General features: G+C 62.7%; 3 protein-coding genes across 3 annotated transcripts; 2 read left to right on the forward strand and 1 right to left on the reverse strand.

The window, feature by feature from the left end:
• The first annotated feature begins 161 nt into the window (after positions 1–161).
• On the forward strand, positions 162–5,249 carry LOC131570125 (ZW10 interactor-like). The gene is made up of 10 exons (XM_058822477.1): positions 162–244; positions 707–791; positions 1,169–1,274; positions 1,812–1,978; positions 2,273–2,323; positions 2,704–2,786; positions 3,728–3,902; positions 4,134–4,243; positions 4,509–4,665; positions 5,104–5,249. The coding sequence occupies exons 1-10, from the start codon at positions 216–218 to the stop codon at positions 5,164–5,166; spliced, it is 1,026 nt and encodes a 341-aa protein (XP_058678460.1). The 5' UTR covers positions 162–215; the 3' UTR covers positions 5,167–5,249.
• Positions 5,250–5,368: 119 nt separating this feature from the next.
• LOC131570121 (metabotropic glutamate receptor 6-like) lies at positions 5,369–14,590 on the reverse strand. The gene is made up of 10 exons (XM_058822471.1): positions 14,300–14,590; positions 12,424–12,640; positions 11,690–11,825; positions 10,719–10,873; positions 9,778–9,939; positions 8,985–9,182; positions 8,294–8,430; positions 7,158–7,701; positions 6,120–6,511; positions 5,369–5,518 (listed from the first exon to the last, which is right to left on the reverse strand). Exons 1-10 carry the CDS (start codon positions 14,573–14,575, stop codon positions 5,369–5,371), a joined length of 2,367 nt encoding a protein of 788 aa, XP_058678454.1. The 5' UTR covers positions 14,576–14,590.
• Positions 14,591–16,334: 1,744 nt separating this feature from the next.
• LOC131570127 (activator of basal transcription 1-like) lies at positions 16,335–18,499 on the forward strand. Its single transcript, XM_058822479.1, has 4 exons — positions 16,335–16,405; positions 16,540–16,878; positions 17,130–17,308; positions 18,077–18,499. Exons 2-4 carry the CDS (start codon positions 16,545–16,547, stop codon positions 18,368–18,370), a joined length of 807 nt encoding a protein of 268 aa, XP_058678462.1. The 5' UTR covers positions 16,335–16,405; positions 16,540–16,544; the 3' UTR covers positions 18,371–18,499.
• The last annotated feature ends 362 nt before the right edge of the window (positions 18,500–18,861 follow it).

The raw sequence follows: 18,861 nt of genomic DNA on the forward strand, positions 1-18,861 counted from the left end.
CAGTGAGGGGCGTGGCTTTCTCACCGCGCGTTGTGATTGGTTGCACTTTGCATCGGTGGGAATGCCCTTCGCCTGCCTCACGCTATGATTGGTTGGCTAGATCGGAGGCGAGCGGTGATTGGTCAACTAGACAAACTGGGTAGGCGCGGGCGCTGATTGGTCGTTGCCGTTCGGGTGGGCAGAGCGAGGCGGGAGCGCGGGAAGACGGGGCGGCAATGGCAGCGCGACTGGAGCGCGCGAGGGGGTGAGCGCGCGACCCCCCCCCTACCCCCCCCCCCCCAAAGGCGGGAACCCCTGAGGGCTGCCCGGCCGCCATCTTGGCTCGGGAGCGGCCCCCACCACCCTGCGGGGGTCTCGGGGGATTCACTGGGTGCTATTGGACTCCCTGAGGGTTCACCGGGTCCTTACGGGCTCCTTGGGGTGACGCCCAGCCCCACACGGGGCACTGCAGTGTGTTCCTGCTCTCACGTATCCTGAGGGCTCTGGGGAGGGAGGGGGTCGCTGAGGATTCTCCTCATCCCCACGGGGATCCTCGGGGCCACACGTGTGTCCGAGGAGGGGTCCTGGTTGTCTCCATGTCCCCACTCGTGTCATTGCGGGATATCGGGGGGCTCTCCTCGTTCCTGGAGGGGTCTGGGGGGCGTCCCCCCCATCCCCGCCCGTGTCCCCCCCCCATCCCCACCCGTGTCCCCACACTTGTCCCCAGCGCGCTGGCAGCGCTTGAGGCCGCCCTGGAGTTGGAGGAGGAGGAAGGTGATGTCCCCACCCGGGTCCTGGTGGAACATCAAATGGTGAGACCCCAAACCTGCCCCACAGTACCTCACAGTAAACCTGCAGCACCCACGTCTCCCCATTGGTGTCCTTGGTCTCTGTATTTACCCCCCAATTCCCCCACACCTCTTCTAAATTTATTTCTGACCCCCCCACACACTTCTATCTGGCCCTGATTCTTTTAGTGACTCCTATATTTATCCTCCAAAGTTTCCCAACTGCCCTATTTGTGACATCCTCCCTGCTCCCTTGTTTTCCATAAAAAATTCTCCTTTGTTCCCTCAGTTCTCCCTTCTACACCCCATTTTTCCCCCCACCTCTAACACCTGCTCTGTGACCTCCCCCAACCCTCTTGGCACCCCAAATTCTCCCGTGACACCCCAAACCTGCCCCCCAGGACACTCGGAGGAAGCAGAAGCTGCTCCTGTCCCAGCTCCGGGTGCTGAAGCTGCTCCTGGGGGTGATCGAGAACCCGGGGCAGCCCCTGGCCCCCAGCGACTTACGTGAGCCCCCAAACTGAACCCCCAAAACCCCCTGAGCCCCCAAACTGAACTCAGAGCTGCCCTTAGCCTGTGTTATTCCCCCAAAACCACCTGACCCCCCACAAAATCCTGGGTTGACCCTGAACCTCAAAACTCCTTGATCCTTTTTGTCTACTTTGGGGGTTCCTGGGTCCCCTTTGGGGCAGAGGTTTGGGGGTTCCTGGGTCCCCTTGGGGCAGGAGTTTGGGGGTTCCTGTGTCCTCTTTGGGGCAGGGGTTTGGGGGTTCCTGGGTCCCCTTGGGGCAGGAGTTTGGGGGTTCCTGTGTCCTCTTTGGGGCAGGGGTTTGGGGGTTCCTGGGTCCCCTTGGGGAGGATATTTGGGAATTCCCATATATCTGAGTCCAGTTTGGGGGTTCCTGGGTCCAGTTTGGGAGTTCCTGGGACCTCTTTGGGAGGGATTGGTGATTCCCAGGACCCCTTTGGGTGGGATTGGTGATTCCCAGGTCCCTTTTTGGGGTCCCACCTGTTTTGGGGGGGCTGATTTGGGGCTCCCCCCAGGCGAGGCAATGGCCCAGGCTCGGGGGCACTGGCAGGAGCTGAAGGCAAAGTACGGGGAGGCCCTGGGGGCCCTGGAGGAGGCGGTGCCCGCTGCCCTGGAGCAGCTGGAGCAGGGCCAGCAGCTGCTGCAGCGAGGGAAGGCAGCCCTGGAAGCACGGCTGGAACAGGTACGGGGGTCCCAGGGGGGCTGGGGGCACAGTGTGGGTCCTGGGGGATCCCATGGGTTCTGGGGTAGGGGTCCCAGAGTGCTGGGGAGGGTCCAGTGGGTTTGGGGGGATGGGGGTCCTATGGGTGCTGGGGGACTGGGGGTACAATGTGGATCCTGGGGATTCCTAGGCGTGCTGGATGGGTGTAAGGAGGCTGGGGGCACTTGTGGGTCTGGGGGCTCCTTTGGGGGTTTGGGGGCACAGTGTGGGTCTGGGGGCACCCACAGGTGCTGTTCCTCCCTTTCCCCCCCCCAGCAAGAAGAGCTGAAGGTGAAGGTGCGTGAGGCCACAGAGAGACGGGACCAGGTGAGATTTGGGGGACACTCTTTGGGGTCTCCCTGCCCTGTGGGGGCTCCTGGTGGGTCCCACTTACCTTGGGATGCCCCTTCCCACGGTGGGATCTGTTCTGGGGTTTCCTTCTCACTTCGGGTCTCAGCTCCTTCTCCCCGTTTTGGGGTCTACCCCCAATTTGGGATCTCATTCCTCTGCAAATTTTTCTCCCCAAATCTGGGGTCTTTTACCCTCCTAATTGGAGTTTGTCTCACCCAGTCTGGGGTTTCTTTCCCCCTAAATATGGGGTCTCGTTCTTCCCTAGTCTGGGGTCTTTCCTCCGCCAAATGTGGGGTCTCTTTCCCTTCTAATTTGGGGTGTTTTCCCCCCAATTTGGGGTGTCTCTCTCCCCTCAGCTGCTCCGGCGGGTTCAGGAGCGGCGCCTGCAGCGGCTCCGGCGCCAGGAGGAGCTGCAGGGACTGCGGGACAGAGCGGCCAGGTGAGGGGTGGGGACAGGGGACAGGTGAGGGACAGGTGAAGAGGGTCAGGTGAAGCCAGGACACGTGAGGGGGTCATGGGAGAGGCACAGATTTTTGGGGTTTTTTTTGGGATTTTGGGGGGTGGTCCTGAGAGAGACTCAGGAGTTTGGGATGGGGGACCTCCAGCACAGGGGAAGGATCCTCAGGGTAGAGGAGAGCCCTGGAGGGGACCCAGTGGCAGTCCAGGTGTCCAGGTGATGCTCCAGGGATAGTGGGGGGATCCAGTGTAGCCATGTTATTTTCTATAAAATCCTTCCTTCGAATTTTTTCTCCTGAGAAGCCGAGAGGCCTCAGAAACAAAATGTAAACAATAAATTATCTGCTGCTGTGGAATGCAACAGCTGGATCTGTGATTGATCTCGTGTGGTTGTTTCTAATTAATGGCCAATCACAGTTTGGCTGTCTCAGACTGTTTGGTCAGTCAGAAGATGTTGTTATCATTCTTTTCCTTTGTTTGCGAGCCTTCTGATGAAATCTTTTCTTCTATTGTTTTATATATAATTTTAATATATATGTAAAATAGCTTTAATATATCATTATATATATAGCTTATATATATATAAGCTATATATATCATTTTAAGAATAAATAATAAAAATTATACATATATAGCTTTTAATAAAAAACTATGTATGGTTTTAATAATATAATATAATATAATATAATATAATATAATATAATATAATATAATATAATATAAATATTATTGTTATAATGTAAAAAATATTATAATATAATAAATAATATATATAATGAAATGTATCCGTAAATAATAAATGAAACATGGAGTCAACATTCTCATCTCTTCCCATGTCAGGCCTGCCTGCAAATTCCCACAATCCAAGAACTCTGGGGGTGTGGTTGTGTCTCCCCCCCACCCACATTTTGTCATTTCCCACAGGGTGAAGGCCTCGTGTGAGCTGTACCAGACCCTGGCAGGGGCCCAGGTGCTGCCCCCCTCCCCAGGGACCCCCAAGCAGGAGCTTGAGCTGGAGCTGGGACCCCCTCCTGGCTCCTCCCAGTCCCTTCCCCCCCTTTGCCTCTCCCTCACCCCCAGTGGGGAGGTCCAACTGCAGGTGAGTGGCTGTGGGGGGATTTTGGGGGGCTGGGGAGGATTTGGGGGCTCAGGGGGGGTGAGATTGGGGGCTTAGGGGGCACTGGGAGGGATTTGGGGGATCACTGTGGGGAGAATTTTTGGGGGTCAGGAAGGTTGTGGGGATGCACTTTGGGGTTGGGGACTGATCTGGGGGTGTCAGGGGGGTTCTGGGTGGTTTTGGGGTGTCCCCACCTCCCTTTTTTCCCCCCAGGAACCCCCCCTGGGGCTGCCCCCTCCCCTGGGCCCGGGGCTGCTGGAGCTGCAGCAGCGCTGCTGGGAGAGCTGGAGCCTCTGGGAGGAGGTGGCACACCTGAGGAACAGGTGAGGGGGGCTTTGGGGGGCTTTGAGGGCAGCTGGGGGGTCTTTGGGGTAGGTCTGAAGGGTCTAGGGGGTAACTGGGAGGGGTAGGGGCATTTAGGAGGTTAATTGGGGTGGCTGTGGGAGAGGTTGGGGAGTCTTTGTAGAAGGTGAGGGGGGTTTCGGGGCAGTTCTGGGGGGCTTTGAAGTAATTGCCAGGGTGGGGGGTTGATTGGGGGGGCTGGGGGTTAATTGGGGGGCTCACCCCAACCCCCTGGTGATCCCTCAGGTTTGCTCTGGACTGGCAGCCGGACCTGGGGCTCCTGCAGGTCCTGGGGGGTCCCCAGGGTGCCCAGACCCTCTGGACGCTGCAGGTGGAGCCGGGGTACCCCAAGAATGGGGGAGTGAAACTGCTGCCCCCCATGAAGGGGGCCCCCACCATCCCTGTGAGTCCTTTGGGGGTGTCTGTGGGGTGTTTGGGGGTCCCTCAGAGGGGATTTGGGGGGTCTGTGGGACAGGTTTTTGGATCCAGGGGCAGTTTGAGGGTCCCTGGGGGTGGGTTGGAGGTGCTGGGGGGGCACTTGGAGGTCACTGAGGGCAATTTTGGGGTTCCCAGCGGCACTGGGGGGTGCCTGGAGGTGGTTCGGGGGTCCTGGGGGGCACTTGGGGGTCACTGAGAGCAATTTTTGGGGTCCCAGACACACTGGGAGCTCCTGGGAGTGGTTTGGGGGTCCTTGGGGATCACTGAGGGCAATTTAGGGGTGTCCCAGAGGCACTTGGGCATGCCAGGGATGGTTTTAGGGTTCTTGCTGGGTTTGGGGGGACTATCAAGGGGGCATGGCGGGGTCCTGGGAGTGACCCCCAAATCCCCTTTTCCTCCACAGGCACCCCCAGACCCCCCCACTCTGACACGGTGGCTGGAGCTGCTGGTGGGGGGGGGGTCCTGAAAAGGGGGGATCCCCCTTTATCCCCCCCCCCATAAAAAAACCCCACTGCACCCCAATAAACTCACAGCCACCCCTTCTCCAGCTCTGTCTCACCCCAACAAAAATCCATTTCTGGGGATTTGCAGGAGCAGCTTTATTGTGGGGAGGGGGCTCTGGGGGTCGGGGGTTTTGGGGTGCCGGGGGTCCCCCAATCGGGGGGTCCCTACGGGGGCGGGTCGGCACCGCGCCGCTTGGGCTGGTTGCGCTCGGGGTGCAGCAGGATCACGTAGACCTTGGGGGCGTAGAGGAGCCCCAGGGGCACCGAGGCCGACAGGGACATGGACACCGTCAACGTGGCCGTCTGCACGTGCACCTGCACCCCAAAAACGGTACCCCAAAATCCCACTGACCCCAAAATCGGGTGTCCCCAAATCCCACTGATGCCCAGATCCCACAGGGATACCTCCGAATACCCCTGCGCAACCCCCAAGTGCTCCCAGGGGACGTTCAAATACTCCTAGGGACCCCCCCAAATCACCCTCCTCGCCCTCTCCACCGACTGGGCGATGGCAAAGATGGGCCCAAATATGAGCCAGACCACGAGTGCCCACCCTGATCCCTCAAATACCCACAGGGACCCCCCCCAGAGACCCCCCAAATACCCCCAGGAACTCCCCAAATACCCTCAAGCACCCCCAGCTCTCTCTCCTCATCCTCTCTGCCAACTGGGCATCTCTGAAGAAGATGGACCCAAAGGCAAACTAGACCACATGTACCCACAGTGATCCCCCAAATACCCCCAGGGACCCCAAACCCCCCTCCTCACCCTCTCTGCTGACTGGGTGGTGGCAAATAAGATGGGCTCAAAGACAAACCAGACCATGTGTGTCCACAGTGAACCCCCAAATACCCCTAGAGACCCCCCCCCAGGGACCCCCCAAATACCCCCAGAAACCCCAAACCCCCCTCCTCACCCTCTCTGCCGACTGGGCGGCGCCAAAGAAGATGGGCCCGAAGGCGAGCCACACCACGCACGTGGTGTACATGGCGAAGCCGATGGGTTTGGCCTCGTTGAAGGTCTCGGGGACGCCGCGCGCTTTGACGGCGTACACGGTGCAGGTGAGCATCAGCAGCAGCGCGTAGGCCAGGCAGGCCAGCGTGGCCCCCTCGGCCATGTCGCAGCGCAGGACCCCCCGCGCCGCCTCGGGGTCGGGGGTCCGGCCCATCTCGTAGTCGATGAGGGCGTGGGGTGGCCGCACCAGCAGCCAGGTGGCCGCGGCCACCAGCTGCAGCCCGCTGAGCGTGAAGGTGATGACCAGCTGCGAGGTGGGGCTGATGAAGCGTGGCGGTGTCACCGAGCGCTTCCCTGCGGGGTACGGTGGGTTACGGGGGGCTGCTGGCACCCCCAGAGCTCGCCTGGCCTGAAGGGCTGGGGGTACCCCGTGTCCCTCAGCTTGATCTGGAACTCCAACACTTTTGGAGGCCCTGGAAGTCACCTCCCTTGGTGGTGTCAGTGAGGGGCACAGGGTGGGCACCTTGTCCTGTGTCCCTCGTGCAGCCCCTCACCCCAGGCTCCTGCTCCCCAGTGCCCCTGTGCCCCTTACCCTGCTCTGAGGTGTGGCAATGCGGTTGGTCTTGGTGCGAGCATGGCACAGGTGAGACCCCAGCCCCTCAACTTGTGCCCTCCCCATGCCCCTCACCCCAGTCTTCTGCCCCTCCTGTGCCCCCCATATGCCCTCCTGTGCCCCTCACTCTGCTCAAAGATGTGGCAATGTGGTTTGTCTTACTGAGAGGATGGCACAGGTGAGACCCCACCCCTCACCCATGCCCCCCCAGCTCCTCCTGTGCTCCCCAGCCCCCCACTCTGTGACCTCCAGCCCCTCCTCACATGGCCCCCAGCCCCTCACCCTGCTCAAAGATGTAGATTGATCTTGGTGAGAGCATGGCACAGGTGAGACCCCAGCCCCTCACCCCACGCCCCCCAGCCCCTCCTGTGCCCCTCAGCCCCTCACCCTGCTCGAAGATGCGGTAGATGCGGTTTGTCTTGGTCAGCAGTGCAGCGTAGGTCAGGCTCATGCCCATGCCCAGGAAGAGCCTCCGCAGGGCGCAGACCCCCACGCCGGGCTCGGCCACCATGAGGAAGGTGATGGCGTAGACCAGGGCGATTCCGGCCAGCAGGACGTAGCTCAGCTCTCGCCCCGACGCTTTGACGATGGGCGTCTCGTGGTGCCGCACGAAGGTGGCCAGCACGAAGGCGGTGGCCATGAGCCCCAGCGTGGCCAGGGCCAGCGGGACGGCGGCGCAGGGGTGGCCCCAGCTGAGGCGCAGCACGGGCGTGGGGCGGCAGGCGGTGCGGTTGGGTGTGGGGCGCAGGTGAGAGGCGCAGGGCAGGCAGGTGAACAGGTCGGCCCGGTACTGGTAGCCCCCGCAGAGCTCGCAGTGCCAGCAGCACGGAACCCCCTTCACCGGCTTCTTGCGCTCGCCGGGGCCGCACGGCAGGCTGCACACCGAGGGTGGCGGTGACGAGGAGTTGGAGCCCCAGGCCATGGCGTCCTCCTGGTGGGGGAACGGTCAGGGACACCCCAAACCTCTCCAGGGACACCCCAAACCTCCCCAGGGACAGCCCAAATACCCCAGGAACACCCTGAACACCTTATGGACATTCCAACCCTTCACGGGCACCTCATGGATCCCCCAAACCCTCCATGGACACCCTAAACAGCCAATGGAAAACCCAAACAGCCCTCCATGGTCACCTCAAATACCACAGGGACACCCTGAACACTCTATGGAAAACCCAAGCACCCCCAACGGACACCTCAAACTCCCCCATGGACACCCCAAACCTCCCCAGGGACACCCTAACCCTTCATGGGCACTTCATGGATCCCCCAAACCCTCCATGGACATCCTAAACAGCCAATGGAAAACACAAACACCCCCCCATAGACACCTCAAGCCCTCCATGGACACCCCAAACCACCTCAAAGACCCCCCAAACACCCCCCACAGGCACCTCATGGGTCCCCCATGGACACCCCCCCAGGGGGAACAGGGTATCCCGCACCCAGTACTCCCACTGGGATCTCTCTGTCTGACCCTGGGGGGCACCCCATGGCTCTGGGGAGCTCAGGGGTCCCAGACCCACCTGCAGGTGCAGCCCCTGCACCCACTGCCCCACAGCCCGGTAGGCCCCGGTGCCGTTGCCCCCCTGGAACTGGAAGATGTCGTAGCGCCCGGGGGCGTCCCCGTTCTCGTTGAAGGACACCGGCGTCCCTGCGCTGCCTGCACACCAGTACGGACCAGGATAAACCAGTACCCACCAGTATAGGTCCAGGGACACACCCTGCCACCCCACAGGAAAGGTCAGTGACCCCCCAGCCCTGGCATGCCCCCACCACAGGGCAAACCAGTGCTCCCAGTATGTTCACCAGTGCTCCCATCCCCATCCCACTATCCCCCAGTGCCTCCCAGTATGTCCCAGTATGGTCTCCAGTGCTGCCATCCCCTCCCCAGTGCCTCCCAGTCTCTCTCAGTGCCTCCCAGTATGTCCCAGTACGGTCTCAAGTGCTCCCATCCTGCTTCCAGTTCCCCCTAGTACGTCCTAGTACATCCCAATGCCTCCCAGTATGTCCCAGTACATTCTTCAGAACCCCCAGCTCCTTCCCAGTGCCCTCCAGTATATCCCAGTGCCTCCCAGTAGTTCCTGATATGGCCTCCAGTGCCCCCAGCTCCCTCCCAGTGCCCCCCCAGTATATCCCAGTGCCTCCCAGTTGTTCCCAGCATGGTCTCCAGTGCCCCCCTCCCATATCCCAGTAGGCTCCCAGTGCCCCCAGTACCGTTGAAGGCCACCCTGCGGATGTGGGTGAGCAGGCGGCGCCCGTCGGGGGGGTCCATGTGGGCACAGAGCCCCCCGCCCGGGCAGGCCTCGCCCAGCATCGAGTGCAGCCCGTGGGCCATGGCCAGCACGGCGTCGATGACGAACTGAACCTTCCCCTCCTGCTCGTAGGGTGAGTCCCGCCCGATGCGCTCCCGCCCTGGGGGACCAGAGACCCCACATGGGCACCCCAAACCCGTCAGGGACACCCTAAACCCGTCATGGACACCCCACCTTCCCCTCCTGCTCGTAGGGCGAGTCCCGCCCGATGTGCTCACACCCTGAGTGACCAGAGACCCCACATGGGCACCCCAAACCCACCACAGCACCCTAAACCTGCCATGGGCACCCTAAACCTGCCAGGGACACCCCACCTTCCCCTCCTGCTCATAGAGCGAGTACCGCCCCATGTGCTCCCAGCCTGGGATGTTCAGGATCCCAAATGGGCACCCCAAACCCCCCATAGCACCCTAAACCTGCCATGGGCACCCTAACTTACCTGTGAAGTCTTTGTGGGGTCCCTATGGCGTCTCTATGGGCCAGGGTCTCTGTGAGATCCCTATGGGGTTTCTATGGAGTCCCTGTGGGGCAGAGTACCTGTGGGGTCTCTGTGGGGTCCCTATGGGGTCCCTATGGGGCAGAGTACCTGTGGGGTCTCTATGGGATCTCTATGGGGTCCCTATAGGGCAGGGTACCTATGGGGTCCCTATGGGGTCTCTATGAGTTCTCTATAGGGTCCCTGTGGGGCAGGGTACCTGTGCACTTGCGCACGGGCGTGCCGGGTGCCCCCACGGGGTCCCCGTGGGGCGCGGTGCCGTGGGGCAGCCGGCAGTTGAAATCGTCCTCCCAGAACTCGTGGAACCAGAGGTTGCGGCGGTTGTTCTCCAGCGAGCGCGACGTGAAGTACTCGTCAAAGCCTGGGGGGGACACGGGGACACCGCGGGGTCAGGGGGGGACCCCACAGAGCCACCGGAGTCAGGGGGACCCCACAGAGCCACCAGGGACCCCACAGGGTCACGGGGACCCCACAGAACCACAGGGGACCCCACAGAGCCACGGGGACCCACAGAATCTTAGAGTGTCCCATGAACGTCCCCCAAACACCCCCGAGTTCCCCCCAGAGCCCCTCCTGAGCCCACCTGGGTCCCCCTAGAACGCCTCAGGTCTCCCCAAAGTCCCCTAAGAGCCCCCCTGGAGCCCCCAGAGCCCCCCTAGCAATCTCCAGTCTCTCCCAGCCTTTCGGAATACATCCCAGTCCCTCCTAATAACTTCCCAGTAGCCCCCAGTCCCTCCCAGTAGCCCCCAGTCCATCCCAGTTTCCCCAGCCCTCAGTCCCCCCAGTGCCTCCCAGTCCATCCCAGTGCCCTCAGTGTCCCCATTCCCTCCCAGTTCCCCCAGTTCATTCCAGTAGCCCTCAGTCCATCCCAGTTTCTCCAGCCCTCAGTCTCCCCAGTCCCTCCCAGTAGGGTCCAGTCCATCCAGTGCCCCCAGTGCCTCCAGTCCCCCCAGTGTTCCCATTCCCCCGCAGTGTCCCCATTCCCTGCCAGCCCTCCCAGTCCCTCCAGTGCCCCCATTCCCTCCCAGTGGCCTCCAGTCCATCCAGTACCTCCCAGTCCATCCCAGTGCCCCCAGAGTCTCCATTCCCTCCCAGTGTCCCCAGTCCCTCCCAGTGTCCCCAGTCCCTCCCAGAGCTCACCGGGCACCGAGGCTCGTTTGGGCAGGATGGTGATGGCCCCGTCGGCCGCGTCCTCCAGGCCCTGCACCGGCGCCATCTTGGCCCCCCAGCTGTCCGAGCCCACCCACGAGAAGTGGCCGGACAGGTTGGCCAGAGTGGCGGCCTCCAGCACCCGCCTGCGGGACAGGCACGGCTACTGGGCAAACTGGGAGCGACTAAGAGCACTGGGAGGGACTGGGGGCTACTGGGAGGAAATTTGGAGAGACTGGAATGGCTTGGGAGGCTACTGGGATGGGCTCAAAGGCTGCTGGGATGGATTGGGGGCTACTGGGATAGACTGGGAGCTGCTGGGAAGGATTAGGGGTCACTGGAATGGACTCAGGGACACTGGGGGGTTATTGGGATGGGACTGGGAGGCACTGGAGATCACTGGAATCTACTGGGATGGACTTGGGGCTACTGGAATGGACTCAGGGGCACTGGGGGGTTATTGGGATGGGACTGGAGATCACTGGAGTCTATTGGGATGAACTGTGGGCTACTGGGATAGACTGGGGGCTAATGGGATGGACGGAAGGGCACTGGGAGGTAACTGGCAGGGACTGGAATGGGTTGGGCGGCTACTGGGATGAACAGTGGAGGCTACTGGGAGGGACTGTGAAGGACTGGGAGGCCACTGGGTTGGACTGGGGAGCTACTGGGAGGGGACCTGGCTGGACTGGGATGAACTCTGGTGGGCTGAGGAGCGCTGGGGAGGGACTGGGGCAGTCTGGGGCAGGACTGGTGTGTACTGGTGCGTACTGGCGTGTGCCCAGAGGGACTGGGATGAACTGGGATAAATTCCAGCGGGCTGAGGAGAGACTGGGGCAGGACTGTGGTGTACTGGTGTGTACTAGGGCACACTGGTGTGCACTGGTGTGCACTGCGGCACACCGGTGTGTACTGGTGGGCACTGGGGCGCACTGGTGTGCACTGGTGTGCACTGGTCTCACCGGATGTCGTCCTCGTTGGCGAAGAGCACGACCCCACGCGCGGTCGACGTCTCCATCAGGCGCCCGATGACCTTGGCGAACTCCCCCGGCTTCGGCTCCCGCGGGATCTTGATGGACTGGGCGATGCACAGGCCCCCTGCCCCAGTACGGACCAGTATAAACCAGTATGGACCAGTACGGATCAGTGTGGACTGATGTGGATGGGGACCACCCTCCCTGCCCTGGCCTCACAACCTCCCCTTTCCTCACCCTCCCAGTACAGAGGGTGAGCAGAAATCACCCTCCCAGTACATCCCAGTAAGGCCCAGTGCTTCCCAATATAACCCAGTGCCCTCACAGTGCTCCTAACACCCCTCCCAGTATAACCCAGTGCCCTCCCAGTGCTCCCGGTGCCCCTCCCAGTATAACCCAGTACCCCTCCCAATGCTCCCAGTGCCCCTCCTAGGATAAGCCAGTGCCCCTCCCAGTGCTCCCAGTATAATCCAGCGCCCTCTCAGTGCTCCTAGTGCCCTAGTACAACCCAGTACAACCCAATATGACCCAGCATAACCCAGTATAACCAAGTACAACCCAGTACACCCCAGTACAACCCAATATAACCCAGCAGAACCAAGTACAACCCTGTACAACCCAGTGTAACCCAGTACAGCCCAGTACAACCTAGTACACCCCAGTACAGCCCAGTACAGCCCAGTACAGCCCAGTATAACCCAGTACAGCCCAGTCCAGCCCACCGGCCTCGCGGGAGCTCTGCACGAAGGCCTCGACGCCGCTCTCGCCGTAGTTGCCCTCGGAGGCCAGCGTGCTGACGTAGCTCCAGCCCAGCGCCCGCACCACGGCCACCATGGCCTGCGCCTGGTACGAGTCCGGCGGCACCACCCGCGAGAAGAACTCGTAACGCCCGGGGTCCGACAGCTCGGGGGCCGTGGAGGCGTAGCTGATCTGGGGGATCTGGGGACATTGGGGACATGTCAGTGACAGGAGGACATTGTGGATATGGGAACGTGTCAGGGACAGAGGGACATTGGGGACACATAAAGGACAGGGGGACATTGGGGGTTTGTGGGGGACACACAGGGGTCAGACAGCTCGGGGGCCATGGAGGCGTAGCTGATCTGGGGGCATTGGGGACATGTCAGATGCATGGGGACATTGGGGACATCAGAGACATGCTGGGGACAGGGGGACATTGGGGACATGTCAGGGACAGGGGCACATTAGGGACATCGGGGTATGTCAGGGATGGGGACATTGGGAACATTAGGGACACGGGAGTGTGTTAGGGACATGGGGACATTGTGGCGGTTAGGGACATCGTGGGACCATGGGAAGATTGGGGTGAGGGGCTTTGTGGGGGTCAGTGTGGAGCTGTTGATGTAGGAGGGGTCTGGGGGGGACATTGGAGAGAGTGAAAGGGTCTCAGCCTCTAGGCTGGCGACAAAGGGGACATTGGGGACATGCGGGGGGAGACCTGGGTGACACCCAGGGGACCTGGTACTGTGGGACCCCCCCCCTTCCCCGTCCCTGTCCCTAATCCCCCCTAATCCCCCTGGGCCATTTGCTGCCGTCCCAGGGGATTGTGGGTAACACCCGAGGGGGAGGGGGGGAAGGTTCTGGAAGGGACACGGGGGGGGGGGGGGGGGGGGGACGGACAGAGGGGGACCAGGTGTCCAGGCCCCCCCTCTCAGGGAGGGAATGGACACCATGAGGATGCTGTGGGGACAGCACTGTCCCATGTCCCCTCAGGGTCCCCCCAGCCAAAACACCCCCCACCAAAACACCTCCCACGTTCCCCTAAATGTCCCCAATTCCCCCCAGTGCCCCCACAACACCCCAATGTCCCCAAACACCCCCTCAATGTCCCCAACGACCCCAGTGACCACAAAGAGCCACTGGACATTGGCCACCATGATGGCCACGGCGCTGGCAGAGGCACCACAGCTGCCCATGTCCCCTCCATGTCCCCAAGGCCCCTCCATGTCCCCAGAGACCCCAACTCTCCCCAGCCCATCACGAACAGCCGCAGCATGTTGGCCACCATGATGGACATGGAGCTGGCAGAGACACCAATGTCCCCCCGATGTCCTCAATCTCTCTCCATGTCCCCAAAGCCCCCAACACCCCAAACTCCCCCCAACCCACTGCAAAGAGCTGTAGCACATTGGCCACCATGATGGACACAGAGCTGGCAGAGACACCAATGCCCTTAATGTCCCCCATGTCCTCAGTGGCCTCCCGCGTCCCCAATGCCGTTCCACGTTCCCTCATGTCCTCAGTGCCCCTCCATGTCCCCAACGCTCCTAAACCTCCCAACCCACTGCAAAGAGCTGCAGCACGTTGGCCACCATGATGGCCACGGAGCTGGCAGAGACACCGATGTCCCCTCATGTTCTCAATGTCCCTCCATGTCCCCAACACCCCCAAAGCCCCCAACTCCCCCAACCCACTGCAAAGAGCCGCAGCACGTTGGCCACCATGGTGGACACGGAGCTGGAAGAGGCACCAATGTCCCTTCATGTCCCTCATCCCCAATGTCCGAATTCCCCTCCACGTCCCCAATGTCCCTCCATGTCCCCAACACCCCCAGGGCCTCCAACTCCCCCAACCCACCGCGAAGAGCCGCAGCACGTTGGCCACCATGATGGACACGGAGCTGGCGGAGGCCCCGATGACCCCGACCAGGCGCTCGGGCGGGGGCCGGCGCGGGGCCGAGCCGTCGGGGCAGCTGCCCTCGCCCCCCTCGGGGGGCAGGAGGCTGCGCACGAAGCTCAGCGCCTGCTCCAGCGCGTACGTGTCCCTGGAGCAGGTGTCGAGGATGCGGGCGCCCAGCGTCAGGTTGGGCAGCACGCGCGGGTCGCCGTTGACGCGGTCCAGCGCGTACAGCATGGCCTCCAGCCGGTGGATGCCCTTCTCCTTCTTGACCGGGCCGCAGGGCACCCCGGCGGGGCCGCGGGCGTGCACCGGGAACAGCCCCCCCAGAGTCAGGTCACCCTCCAGGCGGATGGCGTGCGGCTGGGTGGGCGCCGGGGGGCAGCGGCACGGTGGGCACAGGGACAGCAGGGACACCAGCAGGGACACCAGTGGGGTCACCAGCAGGGTCACCATCGGGGTCACCAGTGGGGCTGGCATGGTGGGCTGGAGGAAAAGAGGCGGGTTAGGAGGTGGTGGGGGTCAGAGGCGGCTCCCTGTGGGGCAGGGGAGCACAAGGACAGCAGGGTCACCAGTGGGGCTGGCATGGAGGGCTGGGGGCAGAGAGGGGGTTAGGGGATGATGGGGGGCAGACTTGGGGGGCATTCTGTGGAGCAGGGGGACACAGGGGCAGCAGGGTGGGCAGTGGTGGCACGGCAGGATGAGGGTGGTACCCCATGGGGCAGAGGCGGCTCCCTGTGGGGCAGGGTGGGTCCCAGGGGGGGCACAGGGACAGCAGGGCCACCAGGGGGGTCAGCAGGGTGGGCAGTGCTGCTGGCACCCCATGGGGCAGGGGTCAGTACCTGCGGGGCACCCCAGGGACCAGGGGGGTCACAGGGACACCAGGGTGGGCAGTAGGGGACAGAGGGGGTTACAGGGGGTATCCACTGGGGAGGGGTGTAATGACACCCCATGCGGCAGGGACACCCCCAATGTGGGGACAGCCCCCTATGGGGCAGGGGGCTCTGCCTGGAGGGAGGTTTGGGGGTCCCCAGCACCCCCCCAGTTTGGGGTCTCTGTGCTCCCATCCCGCTCACCTGGCCCGTGGGTGCTCCTGTCCCTGTGCAGCCGCTGGGGACTGCGGGTGGGGGCCGCCCCTGTCCTGGCCCCCCCCAGTCCCCCCCAGTTCCCCCCCTCGGGGTCCCTCCAGATGCTGATGGGTACAGGAGGGGGAGGGCTCCACCCCCCCCCCTCCAATCCGGTTTGGCGGAACTCCCTCAGCCCCCTGGGCCCCCCCAATTAAACCAGATGTTAATTATTGGGGGGGGGGGTGAGGGGGATTAGGGGTGCCCCTCCCAACACATCCTCAGAGGGTCCCATGGTGGGGCTGAGCCCCCGGGGGGTTTGGGGGGGCCGGGAGGGCTCTAATCCCCTCCAGCTGTCGGATTATGGGAGGGGGGGGTTAATCCACTGCTCATCTGCAGCCGGGACCCCCCCCCGCCCAGCACCAGATGAGGGAGGGGGGACACGGGGTGGCTGAGGGGGACGCTCGGGGGGCTCTGGGAGGGTGAGGGGGATCCTGGGGGGCTGTGGGGACATGTGGGGGGCTGAGAGGGCCATGGAGAGGCACGGAGGGGTCTGTGGGGGACATGGCCGGGTGAACCCACCATGGAGAGCTCTGAGGGGACAAGAAGGGGACATTGAGGGGGTCAGTGGGTCCTGGGGGGTCAGTGGGTCCTGAGGGGGGTCAGTAGGTCCTGAGGGGGTGTCATCGGGTCCGGGGGCTGTGGGGGGGGGCACTGGGGGGTTGTTCGTAGAGTCCCAGAGGGGGCGAGGCCTTTCCCGCCAAAACTCCGCCTCAGCCGTTCCCGCCCAAACCGCGGCGCGCGCTTTCCGCCGCTGCCAGGCCACGCCCCCAAATTGACACACGTCCCTGTATAACCACGCCCCCTCCGTATAACCACGCCCTTTAACGCTCGGACACGCCCCTTAGCGCTTTACGGCTTTTGCGCGACTCCCCCGCCCCCTGCTAGCGGTGCTTTACGGCTGTGTTGGTGTTTTACGACCGCGGCCGGCCGCGTTGTGAGGGTGCGTGACCGGGGGGGCCCGGGGGGCGATTTTGGGGTTCCCGGGGGGAATTCGGGGCTGCAGCGGAGCCTGGAAAGGGGTGAGGGGGCCCTGGGGGTGGTGGCTTCCCTTTAACTCCCTCCTGCCCATCGCAGGGGCCATGGCTGCGGCCGAGCGGGACCCGCACGGGAGGGGCGAGGAGGAGGAGGAGAAGGAAGAGGAGGAAGAAGAGGAAGAAAAGGAGGAGGAAGAAGAGGAGGAGGATGAGAAAGAAGAGGAAGAAATGGAGGGGGAAGAAGAGGAAGCAAAGGAGGAGGAAGAGGAGGGTCCCGCGGGCTCCCCCGCTGCCGAAGCCCCCTCGGACCCCCCTCCAAAGCCGGTGGTACCGGGGGTCCTTTATTTGTCCTTCCTCCCCCCGGGCTTCGGGCCCCGCCAGGCCCGGGCGCTGCTGCGGCCCCACGGGGAGCTGGGCAGGGTCTTCCTGCAGCCCCACGGTGAGTCTGGGGGTGCCGCGGGGCTCTGGGTGGGTTTTGGGAGGGGCCAGGGGGTCCCTGGGTGGGGGGGTCAGGGTGTCCCAGCAATAGGGAAGGGGGGGTCCCCGCAGGCAGGTGCAGAATTTGGGGGTCAGGGCCCCTCGCAGCCCCGCTGACACCACATTCACCACCCCTGGGGGGAGGTCTCAGCCTTCCCGAGGGGGGGTCTCAGCCCTCCCGGGGGTCTCAGCGCCCCCTCCCCGTTCCCGCAGGAGGCTCCGTGCGGCGGCGGCGGCAGCGCCCGGGGGGACCCCCGGCCGTGGCGTTCGCCGAGGGCTGGGTGGAATTCCGGGACAAGCGAGCGGCCAAGCGAGCGGCCAAACTCCTGCACGGGGCGCCCATGGCCCCCCGGCCCCGCAGCCCCTTCCGCCATCACTACTGGAGCATCAAGGTGCGGCTCGGGGCGTCCTGGGGGGGTTCAGAACGGTTTTAGGGGAGGTTGGATCCCTTTTTGGGGAGTCTCAGATCCTTCTTTTGGGGGTCTTAGATCTTTGGGTGCTTTGGGAGAGGGTGGAGGGGTACCCGTTGGTTCCTGGGTAATTGGGACCTTTTATGGGTGAGATGTTGGGGTCCCTTTTTAGGGGTCTCAGATTTGTAGGGAGCACCTGGGTCCCTTTTTTGGGGGGGGGGGTCCCAGACCTTTGGAGGAGGAGGGCACCTGTAAGTTCCTGGGTAATTGGGAGCCCTTTATGGGTGAGAGGTTGGGGTAGCCCTGGGTCCCTTTTTAGGGTTCCCAGATTTGCAGGGAGCATCTGGGTCCCTTTTTTGGGGCATCTCAGGTCCCTTTTTGGGGGATCTAAGATCTTTGGGTGCCCTGGGAGAGGATGGGGGCCACCTGTGGGTTCCTGGGTAATTGGGATCCTTTATGGGTGAGGGGTTGGGGTCCCTTTTTGGGGGTCCCAGATTTGTATGACGCACCCAGGTCCCTCTTTGGGGGGTCTGGGATGGTTTTGCCCCACTGGGGCTCCCTGTTTTAGGGTTCAGGGGGGTCCCCCACACTAAAGGAAGGGACAGTCGGGGAGGGGCTGGACTGCATTGGGGGACCCCTCCCACACACCTGGGCCAGCAGCTGAGGGGGGGTTGAACACCCCCAAACCTTTTTGGGGGGAGCAGTCTGAGGTTGTTCGGGGGTGCCCTGACCTGTGCCCACCCCCCCCAGTACCTGCCCGGCTTCCGGTGGCCTCACCTGAGCGAGCGGCTCAGCTACGAGCGCCAGGTGCGGGCGCAGCGCCTGCGGGCCGAGGTGGCCCAGGCCAAGCGGGAGGGGGGGTTCTACGCCCGCCACGCCTCCAAGGAGCCCCCCAAAACCTCGGGAGACCCCGCAGCCCCTCCCCGGACCTGGGGCTTCACCCAGAGACCGACAGAAGAGGAGATTTGGAGGCGCAAAGCTCGGCCCCCCCCGGCCGCGCCCCCCCAGAGCCTGCTGGAGAAGGTGTTTGGGACAGGCTGGTGAGACCCTTCCTCAAATTTGGGGGGGCTCCAGGTGTGTGGATCGCCAGGGTCCCCTCCAGACACCGATTCCTGTCTCAAGGACCACCAGATGTTTTATTTTTCTCCTTAAAGCTTTTATTACTTTTAACAAAAATAATTCCTCGCGGTCTCTTTAAATTCTGCCGAGGGGGCGGGGCTAAGGGAGGGGGCGGGGTTATGGCTTCGGCGCGAAACTCCCTGAAGGCAGCGCAAGGGGCGGGGAGTGGGAGCGGCTTAAGCAGCTCAGACCACGCCCCTTTTACCATAAAAGGAGGTGGGCTAAGGAAGCAACAGCAGGTGAAAGGTGCGTGTAGGCGGGGCCTGAACAAGGGGGCGGGGCTAGGGAAAGCCACGCCCCTCCCCGCGCCTTAAACAGGTAATTTAAATCTCTACAAAGGGCAGGGCTCTTAAAGGGGCCGCGCCCCCATTTCAGGGGGGCGGTTCCAGTGTCAAAAATAGAAGCTCTGGGGGGTG

This window comes from Ammospiza caudacuta, chromosome 32 (assembly GCF_027887145.1).
Source record: "Ammospiza caudacuta isolate bAmmCau1 chromosome 32, bAmmCau1.pri, whole genome shotgun sequence".
NCBI lineage: Eukaryota > Metazoa > Chordata > Aves > Passeriformes > Passerellidae > Ammospiza > Ammospiza caudacuta.

Bases quoted from the DNA above. Each gene is read 5' to 3' on its own strand.
- LOC131570125 (XM_058822477.1), top strand. From the start codon at position 216: ATGGCAGCGCGACTGGAGCGCGCGAGGGG. The intron at 1,275-1,811 runs GTGAGCCCCCAA...GGCTCCCCCCAG, and splicing joins CCTGGCCCCCAGCGACTTAC to GCGAGGCAATGGCCCAGGCT. The intron at 4,244-4,508 runs GTGAGGGGGGCT...GTGATCCCTCAG, and splicing joins GTGGCACACCTGAGGAACAG to GTTTGCTCTGGACTGGCAGC.
- LOC131570121 (XM_058822471.1), bottom strand. From the start codon at position 14,575: ATGCTGTACGCGCTGGACCGCGTCAACGGCGACCCGCGCGTGCTGCCC. The intron at 11,826-12,423 runs GTGGGCTGGACT...GTACTGGGGCAG, and splicing joins GCAGAGCTCCCGCGAGGCCG to GGGGCCTGTGCATCGCCCAG. The intron at 10,874-11,689 runs GTGAGACCAGTG...CCTGTCCCGCAG, and splicing joins GCCAACGAGGACGACATCCG to GCGGGTGCTGGAGGCCGCCA.
- LOC131570127 (XM_058822479.1), top strand. From the start codon at position 16,545: ATGGCTGCGGCCGAGCGGGACCCGCACGGGAGGGGCGAGGAGGAGGAG. The intron at 16,879-17,129 runs GTGAGTCTGGGG...CCGTTCCCGCAG, and splicing joins GGTCTTCCTGCAGCCCCACG to GAGGCTCCGTGCGGCGGCGG. The intron at 17,309-18,076 runs GTGCGGCTCGGG...CACCCCCCCCAG, and splicing joins ATCACTACTGGAGCATCAAG to TACCTGCCCGGCTTCCGGTG.